General features: G+C 27.3%; 1 protein-coding gene across 7 annotated transcripts in view; it reads left to right on the forward strand.

Moving 5' to 3' along the window:
• LOC126896907 (resistance to inhibitors of cholinesterase protein 3) overlaps positions 1-12276 on the forward strand; it is a 20252-nt gene extending 7976 nt beyond the window's left edge. For 4 of the 7 annotated variants that reach the window (XM_050670075.1, XM_050670074.1, XM_050670076.1 and 1 more), the window contains 6 exons: positions 2059-2205; positions 2289-2421; positions 2510-2530; positions 2744-2859; positions 3778-4200; positions 11457-12276. In XM_050670075.1, the coding sequence (XP_050526032.1) occupies positions 2059-2205; positions 2289-2421; positions 2510-2530; positions 2744-2859; positions 3778-4200; positions 11457-11663 (1047 nt within the window). In that variant the 3' untranslated portion in view covers positions 11664-12276. Of the gene's footprint in view, positions 1-2058; positions 2206-2288; positions 2422-2509; positions 2531-2743; positions 2860-3398; positions 3497-3777; positions 4201-11456 lie in introns of all 7 variants that reach the window. The other 3 variants (XM_050670078.1, XM_050670079.1, XM_050670080.1) reach the window with 3 other exon arrangements.
• The last annotated feature ends 1333 nt before the right edge of the window (positions 12277-13609 follow it).

The raw sequence follows: 13609 nt of genomic DNA on the forward strand, positions 1-13609 counted from the left end.
TCAAAAGATCACAAATCGTATCTAGTTGAAGACATTACCCTTAAAAATTGAAAAAAATTCCCTCGTTCCCCGCAAATGGGGGAAATATCCAAAAAAATTACAAATTTAAAAATCGCTAATTTTCGAAATTTTTTCACTTTTTTTTCTTAAAACTTCCATAACTTTTTGAAAAATCAACAAATCAACATAATTTTTTTTATACTAAAACCTTAGGTATTTACCTTTCATTTGATATAATTTTATTGAAAATCTATCACTTAACCTGCTCATTAGGGGGAATTTAAAATAGCAACTTTTTTACAAAAATTAATTTTTTCAACTTAATTTTTGAAAATATTCCGGAAATACTGCGTCCTTCAAACATATATCAAATCAAAGCTTATTTTATGCATTATAAAATGAAATATAAAAATTTGTCCCGACGACCTATCTTCTATGCGCAAATGGCTACCATATTCAAAAATATGCTATTTTAACAATTTTTTTTTTTTTAATTTAACACTATCTACAGATTTGCATCGAAGCGTTTTTTATGATAGTGATTTTAATCACTGTCAGATATCATCTATACTGGACCCAACTATGCCACGACCCCACTGTGCCGCTACCCCACTGTTCCGCTACCCCACTGTGCTGGGTTTTTTTTTTGTAACAAAAGTTACTATTGTTACAGCTATTGTAAAAAATAAAATATTATTTCTTTTGTACATTTTGATATGTTTTAGATATAAATACTCATTATCTAATTAGTAATAATCTCAAAAATTAGCGATGACAGAACAAATATAATTACAGATATGAAATCAGCGTAAAAAATTAGTTTAGAGAAGTATATTTTTGATTCTGATGATAATTTCTTGTAGACCACGGTATTCATATTAAAAAAAAAATTTAGTATCAATGTTTTCAATTTTTATACATGTTTACCATAGTAACTATATATACTGCTTTATACATTTTTATAATTTATCTTTAAAAATTATAATATTAAATTAAATTACTGTAATAAGTATTTATTGATATATTATACTTATAAATAAACTATTAATCAAAATATAATTATGGGACGAAGATTGTTTGTTGTTTGTGGAATAACTCAATAATACCTTCTAAAAATTAAACGCTACAGATTTGCATCGAGCCAAATGCTCGTGACAATTATTTTACGTCGTCACTGTGCTATTATTATTATTTTTTTTTTGTAATAATTAAAAAGAGTTAGGAAAATTAAAAAATAAATTACATTCTTTTACAATTAGATAAAATGTTTACTAAAATTATATGCAATAATTTTCTTTTTAAAAGATTAAAAATTGATTAAAAGTATTATTTCATTCATATTCAAACTTTCACTCGTAAAAGCTATAACTTGTAGTAAAGTAGGAGTGGCATTTGAGGAGGACAACATGAACTATCTTATGGTATGTCCAGTCATGGCGTGCAGATACCGCCCGTTTTTTATTAATGAACAACTTCTTTTTAATCCAATAGTATAACTAAACTACTGATGCGATAAGAATTTTGACAATTGAGAATCATTTATGAATATTTATCAAAATTTTGATTCTTTCAACTTTAAACTACATGTTTTATTTTTTAAAATTAACATTTTTTTTTAACTAACTTTGAGGGCTTATAAAATGTTTACATTATCTTAGTTTAGATTTAACAATTTTGTCACATTATTCCTGTGAAACCACAGTTATAATAAGTTACATACTTATTATTTGGAAAAGATAATAATGTCAATACAATAATTTTTTAATTTCGATTTTTTTACGATAACTGGTGGTTGACCTTAACAATATTAATAATACTTTTGTATTATTGTAATAATAATTTTGTTTAGACATATTTTAATTCTTCTATATCGTTTCCATGATCAATCATAGAAACGAAAATAAATTATTATATTTTTTATTACTCAATGCTAAAATTTGAAGAAAGTTGTTAATGATTAATTTAGGAGTTTGTAAATCGGATTTCAAGTATGAGCACTAAGTAGGATGTTTTATCTGTTTTTTAGAGTTTAAAATGAAAAATAATTGTGTATTTTAGCCAACAGTTCAAGGATCAAAACCACCAATGCCAGGTATGGGTGGTGCAAATAATAGACTTGGAGGAGGCGAAGGCAGTACCATGAATATATTAATGCCAATGTATACAATCGGCATAATTTTATTTTTCGTTTATACAATGATGAAGGTAAAATATAATATATTTAGAATGTTTAAGTATAACTTTTTTTAAATATTTTTTTTTATGCTAATTGATAAAAATTTTAATAGTTGCTTACGAAGAAAAATGAAGATGAAAATTACCCTTATGAAAAACAATATTTACCTCGGAAGTATTCTTTGAACGATGACGATAACAATGATAGTAAACAACAACTAACACAAAATGGGCATCCTAAATTAGGTAACGATAGATGTTCATAATTATTTGAAAAGAAATTTATATTAATATTTATTTTTATAACATTTATAATATGCCCGGAATTGTGTAGGATTTGTTGAAAAAGATACAAGTAAGCATTTTTATTAATTGCTTTATAAGTTGTTAATTATTACTCAAATGAGTTAATTAAAGATTTGTTAAAATTTATTATGAACCCTTATTTTTTTAAGCAGTTCGTTTTGATACCATATTTATTAATATTTAGTGTTAGTCATGCTACGATAAAAATAATTCATTTAATTTATCAAAACGAGTCTTTTATTATTAAATTTTGTTTGTGTAGGCGAAATAGAAATCGATGCGCTCCGTCGTAAGCTAGAAGAAACTGAGGCTGCGATGGAACGCATTGTTAAACAAATGATTTTGGCGTCTGAGTGCAATAGAATGGAAGGGACTAAGGTTTGAGTGATTTATAAAATTTCATGGCGCATGAGATTTTTAATCATTTTTTGGTCATAGTTTCCTAGCATTGCACTAATTTGTAAAAAGATTAACACGTTTGGTAGGAATTTTTACGTTGCATTTCATGATGTGATATAACATTTGTGAAAACCGATACGTTGAAAAATTTAATAGTTAGTTAAATTATTATTATTTATTTCAATTGAAAGAAAGTCACTGTATAAGTAGAATTATTTTCAAAATAAGTCTATGCGTAATTTTTAATTTTTAATTTCAGTGATATATTTTATCAAAATCAGTATGAATTACAAAAATACATTATAAAACCATTTAAAATATAACTTGCTCGTAAAAAATATAAATTTTAAAATATTTTTGGGTGTTAAAAAGTATATTTTTGTAATTCTTAATTCGAATACTTCAATTATTATATTATGAGGAATAATAAATTCTAAAAAATTATTAATGAATAATCTAATAAAAAAATAAATACATAAAATCAACAAAATTGATTTTTTGTTTGTTTTAAAACTTAGTCGTGAATGCATTTTCATCTCTGTTGGAGGATGTGAATCGGGAAATTTTATCGTCACTAATTGAAAGTGAAAAAGTTCACACAATACTTGAAGATGAGGTATCCCTAGTCTGACGGGTTTTAACCATTAAAATATATTTTCGTTTTGCTTTTTTATTATTTGAGGTTAATTTAGTAGTTAGGCCAGTGACAAAGTATCATTTAGTCTTCAATAATAGATCGTGTGGTTTACATAAATTTTATTTAAATTTTTTAAAATGTTTTGTAAGATTGTTTAGCTTAGTTTGTACAGCTTTCTGTATGTAATGTGTATGCTTTTAAATACACAAAACAAATCTTGTTAAGTTTTGTCAAACTGAAGTTATTATACTTTAATATAGGAACACGAGACTTGTCCAAAAGAAGCGGAATGTGTTGATAGTAAATCTATAAATGATATTTCCGAAGTTACATGTAGTACAGATTTAAGCATAACCAACAAAAGTGATAAAAATCTCTGTAATGACGTAGAAGAAGGTGATATGTCTCCTAGATCAGAAGTTTTGGGCAAGAAAGTTATTCAAGTTGTCAATATGGAGACATCTGAAGGAGTCGAAGGAGGTCATTATTGGACCCCAAAAGAGCAAGATATTAAAAAATTCGAAATAGATAAAACGACTTCTGAACCAATATCTTTGTTTATTCCTGGCCCAATCCCAAAGCACTCCCAACTTTTAGTTAGTGATGGTCCACATAATACACCAGGTGAAACAGAAAATTATGAATCAGTAGTTTCCAGTAAAGTTACGTTGTCCTTAATACCCGTAAGTTTTATTTAAAATACGTGTTTACTATAAGTGTGTTTTAACTACATTTTGTAAGCAGTTTGTGTTCATTAATTATAAAGTAAACTTTTATCAAATAGGTTCTTCTTTTGCAGTATTCAATCTAATGATTAATTTGCAGAAACTTCCATATTTCTCCTTCATTAGCCATCCTCTTCAACTCTTGATATGAATTATATCCTTGATCTTTTATTATCTGACTTGCGTATTGCAATCTTGGTATTCCTCTATGATTTTTTCCATCGATTATTCCTTCTAAGATTAATAATAGCAACCCATCGTGACTTAAAGTATGGCCTATTAATTAATTTCGCCTTTTTTTTATATTCTTCCATATTAATTTACTCTCAGATACCCTTTCTAAAACTTCTTTATTAGTTATTTTATCAGTCCAACTTATCTTTTTATCCTTCTGTAGCGCCACATTTCGAATGCTTCTATTCTTTTAATTTCTTCTCTTGCAATAGTCCCTGTTTCGCATCCATATAACATGATGATTCAGATGTATGTTATTAATAGATCCTTTCTAATATCAAGATCAATGTTTTTTGAAGTAAAAAGAATGCCCATTCTCGCCAAAATGTTTATTTCCTTACATATTTCTTCTAGGTATTTTTCCTTCGTTGCTTGTCATTTCCTTATAATCAAAGTTCTTAAAGTCCTATATATCCTTTTATATTCATCAGTATTTGAATTTTTATATTTTCTTCTCAATTAATCATTTAAATAATCTTTTGCTTTATCTATTGCTTCCTTGGTAATTTGCTTTTTGTTTTACGTCATTGTTTCATTTGATGCATTTGTAGTTAAGAAATTATATATAATGGGTAATTTAAGTTTCGACTTTTTTTCATCAATAATTGAAAATAACTTACAATAAGTTGGCATTAAAGAAGGTATTAATTTTACCATGTGATTTTTTTTTATGTTTGTTGCCACTTTTTCTCAGCTCTAACTGGTCCGATTTCTTTCAACAATACATCAAGATCACAAATCGTATCTAATTGAAGAAATCACTCTTCAAAATTGAAAAATATTCTCTCGTTTACTATAGATGGGGAAATTTCTAAAAAAAATTAAAATTTTTAAAATTGATAAGTTTTGACATTTTTATCACTTTTTTTTCTTAAAACTACCATACTTTTTCAATAATTAACATATCAAATTAATATTTTTTTATATTGAAACTTTAGATCATTTTTTTGAAAATCTGACTCTAGACCTGATTTTACATGTTTTTGCTTTTTTAAAGTCGAAAAAGTTACTTTAAAATTTGAATTAGCTTAAGTTGCCAAATTTATCAGCCGACGAAAGCGACGAAGAGTTGCTAAATAAGTAACACTTGTGTCTTTCACGCTTAAGATACGAGATTCGAATCCACCTGTGGCAATTAATTTTTGCATTTTTTTCTTTATTCTTTTTGAGTTAGAAAAAAATGTTCAAGTCATTTGATTTTTGTCTCATTTAAATTCAATAACTTCAATAAATATCAAGGTCTTCACCACTGTAGTCTCCCTTCGCGAGAAGAAATTTCTTATTCATGTTAATATTATTTTACTATGTGGTTTTTTTTGTAGCTGCGAATTATTTTCCAACCCTCACTTGACCTACTTTTTTCAACGATACGTCAAATGATTGCAATTCGTATTTTTTTATATAAGATATTACTCTCTCTCTCAAAAAAAAGGGAAGAACATTTTATAATTTATAAGAACGGGAACAATAGATCACAGATTGATTATTTTATATGAGAGAGAGAGCGTAAAGCGAGTAAACGATTGTAAAGTTATATCAAGCGAGAGTGTAACTACACAACATAGACTGATGTTAATGGAGTTTTGGTGTACCGGGAAAAGAATATACAGAAACAGAAGGAACATGGGAGAAAAATCGAAAATCCGTTGGTGGAAATTGAAAGGGGAAAATGATAAAGAATTTGTCAAGATGGTAAAAGAGAGGACAGTGTGGAATGTCGATGGAGACATAAATGATGTGTGAAATAGATTTGCTAGTTGTATTAAGAATATTGCCAAAGAGATTGTTGGTAAAAGTAGGAGTCGAATACCAGGAAACAAGGAAACCTGGTGGTGGGATGAGGACGTTCAAGAAATCATAGAAAGTAAGAAAAAGCAATTCAAAGTATGGCAGAAGAGCAAAAGGAGAGAAGATTGGATGGAGTATAAACGCTTGTACAAAGAAGCCAAGTGTACAGTTAGTAAGGCGAAGTTAAAGAGGTATGATTAGTTTTATGATAGGCTAGGAACAAAGGAAGGCGAGAAAGAAATCTATAGACTTACTAAATTAAGAGAGAAAAAGAAATAAAGATTATCATTATATAAGGTGTATAAAAAGTAATGATAATAGGGTACTCTCGAGTGATGATGATAAAAAGTGGAAAGAGTATTTTGAAAAATTACTGAATGACGTGTATCCAAAAGAGACATTAGAGGATATCTCGTGGAATAAAGTGCCAATAGAAGTATGGAAAATATTAGGTGGTGTTGGCATAAGGTGGTTGAAGGAACTTTTAAATAAAATTTTATTAAAAGGAAAACTCCAAATGAATGGAGGAATAGTATTGCACCGATATTTAAAGGTAAAGGTAACATACAGGAGTGTGGAAATTATTGAGGCATAAAGCTTTTGAGTCATAGTATGAAAATTTGTGAAAAGGTAATAGACCAGAGAATAAAAAATGAGACATCGGTATCTTAAAACCAGTTTGGATTTATGCCTGTAGTCAACAATGGATCCAGTATTTTGTGTGAGGCAACTAATAGAAAAGTTTAGGGAAAAAAGAAAATGCTTTGTATGGTATTTATAGATTTGGAAAAAGCGTATGATAGAGTGCCGAGAGAGGTTCTAAAGTGGGCATTAATGAGAAGAGGAGTCCCAAAATGGTATAATAATATAATAGAGGATTTATATGATGGCACTTGTATTAGGGTAAAAAGTGTGGGAAGAGTAAAAGAAGGTTTTCGGGTAAGATTAGGAGTGCATCAAGGTTCTGCATTAAGCCTTTACTTATTTTCTATAGTGATGGATGAAATTACTAGAGAAATACAAGGAGAGGTGTCTTGTTGCATGTTGTTTGCTGACGATACAGTGTTAATAGAAGAAAATAGGGAGGAAATTAATCAAAGGCTAGAGGCGTGGAGATCAAATCTTGAAGAAAAGGGTTTAAGCATAAGTAGAAGTAAGACAAGTAATAAAGGAGAACACGAGTTAGGCAAAATAAGAAGGTCAGTGACTATAGGCGAGGACGTGATTGAAGAGGTAGAGAGTTTTAAGTATTTAGGGTCAGTTGTGCAAAAGAGTAGTAGTATTGACAAGGATATAAGACACAGGATTAAATGCGGGTGATTGAAGTGGACAGAAGCGTCTGGTGTCTTATGCGATAGAAGAATTCCTATGAGGCTGAAAGGTAAATTCTGCAAGACTGTAGTGAGACCAGCTATGATGTATGGTTTAGAGTGTGAGGTGGTTGATAAGATAGTAGAGCAGAGAATAAATGTAGCAGAGATGAGAATGCTTAGATGGATCAGTGGAGTGACTATAAAAGATAGAATAAGGAACGAGCATATATGAGGGAGTATAGGTGTAGCGTCAATCGTGGATAAGATAAGAGAAAATATACTTAGATGGTTTGGTCATGTTATGAGAAGAAAAGAATCGGAAGCCATAAGAACAGTTGTAGAAATGAATGTCGAAGGAAGAAGAGGAAGACCAAAAAATAGATGGAGAGATGTTATTGAATGTGATATGAGGACAGCTGAAGTGAGCGTAGAAGATGTGGGAGATCGTGTCAAGTGGAAGTTTAGGATAAGGGTGGTCGACCCCAAGTAGTTGGGATTAAGGCGAGGGAGGAGAAGAAGAAGAAGATATTACCCTCAAAAATTGAAAAAATCCCTTAATCAAATAAAAAGTTGCTTATCCAGCTTTCTCAGCACAAACAATTAAAATCATTCATTTCTAATATTTTTAAAATGTTTATTTTCAAATTAGATGTGATATGATAAAAGTATTCAACTACAAAAGTAAATAATTTTACTTTATAATTTATTAATTTTTTAACTCTGTTTGTGTTACTGCCAGTCTATAATATTCCAATTTTTTTGTAAACATGTTAACAATGTTATATAAAGCATAAGTTTAAAAAAAAAATGTTTTTAGTTTCATCTGAATTTTAATAAAAACATTTTTAGAATTATAATCAACTTTTATAATAAGTTCAATTGAGTAGATTTTTTTAACAACATTTTGATTGATTTTTTTAATTAAGTAAATTAAAATTAATTCAGTTCTGAATATTTCAATTGTAGAATTTTTTAAACACTAAAAGTTAATTAGAAATTATTACCATGATTTCTATTCATGTGATTTATTACGATAAAAATGCAAAAAAAATCGTGCTTTTCTGATAAATTTGTTATAAATAGTTATTATAAAATTAACTGGCTGCATATTAATCTTAATAATACCATTTTTTAGCTTCGATGCGAAGCGGAGAAGGTATTAATTTTACTATGATGTGTTTTTTTTTTTTTTTTTTTTTTTTTATGTCTGTTGCCACTTTTTTTCAGCTCTCACTGGACCGATTTCTTTCAAAAATACCTCAAAAGATCATAAATCGTATCTAGTTGAAGACATTACCCTTAAAAATTGAAAAAAATTCCCTCGTTCCCCGCAAATGGGGGAAATATCCAAAAAAATTACAAATTTAAAAATCGCTAATTTTCGAAATTTTTTCACTTTTTTTTCTTAAAACTTCCATAACTTTTTGAAAAATCAACAAATCAACATAATTTTTTTTTATACTAAAACCTTAGATATTTACCTTTCATTTGATATTATTTTTTTGAAAATCTATCACTTAACCTGCTCATTGGGGGGGATTTAAAATGGCAACTTTTTTACAAAAATTAATTTTTTCAACTTAATTTTTGAAAATGTTCCGGAAAGACTGCGTCCTTTAAACATATATCAAATTAAAGCTTATTTTATGTACTATAAAATGAAAAAAAAAAATTTGTCCCGACACTTTTTCTTCTACATTTAAACGGCTGCCGTAGTTAAAAAAACACTATTTTTGTGTTAAAATTTTCGATTTTCAATTTTTAATTTTCAACTTAAAAATGCTATAACTTTTCGAAAAATGCATGTATCAGCACAATTTTTTTTTTTCTAAATACATTATAAGTACATCTTCCATTTGACATACTTTTTATTAAAATTAGACAATTTCCCCTTATATAGGGGGGGTTCAAACTTTGAAACATTGTATAAAAAATAGAACTTTTTCAACTGAACTTTTGAAAATGTTCCGGAAATACTGCGTCCTTTAAACATATATCAAATTAAAGCTTTTTTTATGTACTATAAAATGAAAAAAAAAAATTTGTCCCGACACCTTATCTTCTATGTGCAAATGGCTGTCGAAATTATAAAAAAAATGTAATATTTGCGATAAAAATCACCTTTTATAACGATGTTTTTTGTACTTAAAACTGCCATAACTTTTTCAAATATTAACTAATCAAAATAATATTTCTTTATATTGAAACCTTAGGTAATTTTCTTTCATTTGATATCATTTTTTTTTGAAAATCTAACACTTATTCTGCTCACAGGGGGGATTTAAAATAGCAACTTTTTTACAAAAACTAACTTTTTCAACTTAATTTTTGAAAATGTTCCGGAAATACTGCGTCCTTTAAACATATATCAAATTAAAGCTTATTTTATGTACTATAAAATGAAAAAAAAAAATTTGTCCCGACACTTTTTCTTCTACATTTAAACGGCTGCCGTAGAAAAAAAAATTTGTCCCGACACTTTTTCTTCTACATTTAAACGGCTGCCGTAGAAAAAAAAAAATTTGTCCCGACGACCTATCTTCTATACGCAAATGGCTACCATATTCAAAAATATGCTATTTTTGTATGAAAATTATGGGTTTTGTATTTTATTTTAATAGAAGTTGATGTTGCTTTTGCAATTATCCATCAATTTTTTAAAATTAAACACTATCTACAGATTTGCATCGAAGCGTTTCTTATGATAGTGATTTTAATCACTGTCAGATTAAATCTATACTGAACCCAACTATGCAATGTCTCCACTATTTTTTATAATGAACTAAGATATAGGGAGTCAATATTAATTGAGTCAAGTTAATATTCGGATATCGATTAAAAATATAATTTGCTTGTCGATTACCTTCGTTTCTTAGACCTTTAAGTATGGTTTAATTACTCGTTTTTCTAATGGTGTTGATTATACTTAAAAGGTCTCTAACGCGATGCCGATTAAAGTGGCAATTTATTTTTCTAGTCGATATCCGAATATTTACTTGACTTATTTTGACGAATATTTAACCTTTGTTAACAAGTAATAAGATTGTAAAAAATTCATAGTTAGTTGGTAAGATATGTTTTTGTTGCGTTTAACCAATGTTAATATGATGTTGAACAATCGTGGTTTCCGTTAATATACATGTTTTTTAACAAGTTATCCTGTTAAGTAACACTACGTAAATGTCACAGATTAATTTTACAACAAAATATTAAAACTTCCAACTATAATTAAAACTTTCAATTTTTCAATTTTAAATTATTTTAGTAAATATACTAGTTTGTTTAGGTAATAATACCTAACTTATATACTATTATGAATTTATTACGATGCAATTAAGATCTAAACAAATTTTTATATACAAACAAAACCAAGTTTTGTTTTTGTATAAAATTTTAATTTAATTTAATGAATTAATAAATTCTTTAAATTGGAAAATGGCAACGTCTGCAATATTTGTTCTCATGCTATTCAAGGATTGGATCTTTTTTTTTTCAACACGATTGACATAATGTTGGACGCTCTGGAATTACCGTGAGATATTGCTTCAGAGCACAAGGTTTGGACCTACGTAGTGAAAGATTTTTAATAGTCTTTATTAGGGAAAAACGAAGATTAGTTCCAGTTTTTAATAAATAAATGGGGCCAACAACATTATAAATAGTGTTCGATTCTGGGCAAGACTTATATTTTCATAAACTATTGGACATTCTTAATTTTTGTAATGAGAAAAATAATTTGGTTCAAAAAATGCGACAATATTTGTAGTCAGATTATTTTTGTTCAGGTTATTTATATCCTTTGTGTGTATACCTCATATAATTTTGTATTTTTGGTTGCTGTATTGTAAAAACTTTGGTCTAAAATTAATATATTTTTAGGACGACCGAGAAAATTCGGAAGAATCGATTGATGAAAATGAAGCAGAAGAAGATGATGAAAATGAAGAAGAAGAAGATGATGAAATTAACGACAAAGATGATTATGATGATGGTTGCGAAGAATCCGAAGATGGCAGCGATGACAATGAAAAATATGAATATGACGAAGATACCACTAAAACTAATACGCCTACAAAAACGAGTTGATTAAATACGAATGACTAACATCCTTTTTTTTAGATGAAAATATTTTTTCAATTATTTTATTAAAATTATCTCAATATGATTATTTTTGAATACACTGAATAATGTATTCAATGTATTCAATCAAAATCATTGACCGGCTATTAGTAGAAAACTAAAAAAAAACACTTACATTTGTCATTAATAACTGCATAAATATAATGCATTAAATAATTAGTTGCTTTTCATTATCTTGTTTTTAATTTCTGTGAATACTCTAAAATTGCAAATATTAATAACTAAATCATTTATATTAGGATAAGCACGTTGGGATACCTATGTTTAATTCTTTCTGAAAACTACATTTTTTCCCAATTATGTAAACTCTAATTTTAATTAAATGACTAAGAAAACAATCAAAAATATTTAAAATTTTGGTTATACTACTGTTTCTATGGAATAGATGTGATAAGTGATTTTTATGGTTTATCAATTTTGTAATTTATATCCTTGTTAAGTTTTTAAATTTTTACTGATATACAATTGCCAAATAAAATATTTTGTACCTTATCCATTTTTAAAAATATTTTATCTTTTAAGTATCATTGTAATAAAATAAATGTATAATTTAATAGTATTATGTTTTCTTCTTGAAAAAAATGATAAAATAGATGTACAATGTGTTGTTTGTTACATTACATTTAGAAAATTACTTGAATTTTTGTATAAAATATTCATACATATCTCATAAACGAGTTAAACTAGATCAAGTTCTTGTTAAAGATTATAATCCATTGAAATGGTTTAAATATCATTATATTTTAGCTTAATTTTATTAACGCAATTTTTCTAGTAATTATTTACGTTCCGTTAATTTTTATTTTTTAAAATATCTATTGTAAAGGATACAGTATTTGGTAGGGGTGTTAGAATTTAATTTAATCATTTTTAACTATTTTATCAATAAATGATGGTGTGATAGTTTTTGAAATTAATTTATTTTTTTAATAATTAAGCGTATTATTAAATTGATATTTTTTCCAAAATGTTACAATAGCGTAATTAGGGTTTTGTCTTGGATCAATATATATTACAAAATTGTTCACATTCCGTCCAAACGTAAAAAAATAGTGTTTTCTTCATATAATTGTTTTTGTCATATGACACCGATAACCTCTTTATTACGTCAGTGATCAATTTAAAAGAATTATTGAATTTACACGAGTACTGAAGGGATAATTCGAATTCTACTAAAATTTTTGAGTAATAAAATATCTTAAGAAAATTCAACTTTATTATATAAACGAGTCTATTATACAATTAGACCGTACTCGTTACCTTTTTTTTAAGTTGGAGAGACCATTACAATCCCATTATTTGACTAGTAATTTTTTCTTTGAGTCTAACTGAAAATCTTTTTTATCAAAGTACTTTGTAACACGGTATAACAGTTGTTATAGAAAATTTAAGGTCCAGATAGTTAGTGATTATGATATCTTATCGGTACGTGAGGTAATTAATAACTATCTAGTTGTTAACTACTTACAAATTAATACTATTATTATTATTTCAAATCATAATACAATGTCAAAATTACGAGATATTAAAACAATTGTCGAGACTCATCACTAATGTTCACTCCAAGTAAAAAGTAGTGGGGTCAAGGAGAGCGAGAACCTATAGACCTATTTTCCTAAGACCAACAAGACGTGAGTTCTCCTAAGTTTTAATATTAAATGATATTTTAACATAACTAAACATTTTTAGTTAAAAATGCTATCAAATAGCATTGAAATAGTTTACAGTATACCATTGATTTTTATTTAAATTAATCTCTATTTGTAAAATTGTTAGTATGTATTTATTAAATTATTACTCTTGAAAAAATATCTCTACAGAAAATAAATTTCTCCATACTAAAGGTCAATAAAGTAATACTTCGAGTTAATTAATTTGGTAGTAAAAACGTA

This window comes from Daktulosphaira vitifoliae, unplaced genomic scaffold (assembly GCF_025091365.1).
Source record: "Daktulosphaira vitifoliae isolate Bord-2020 unplaced genomic scaffold, ASM2509136v1 Scaffold_1, whole genome shotgun sequence".
Classification (NCBI taxonomy): domain Eukaryota; kingdom Metazoa; phylum Arthropoda; class Insecta; order Hemiptera; family Phylloxeridae; genus Daktulosphaira; species Daktulosphaira vitifoliae.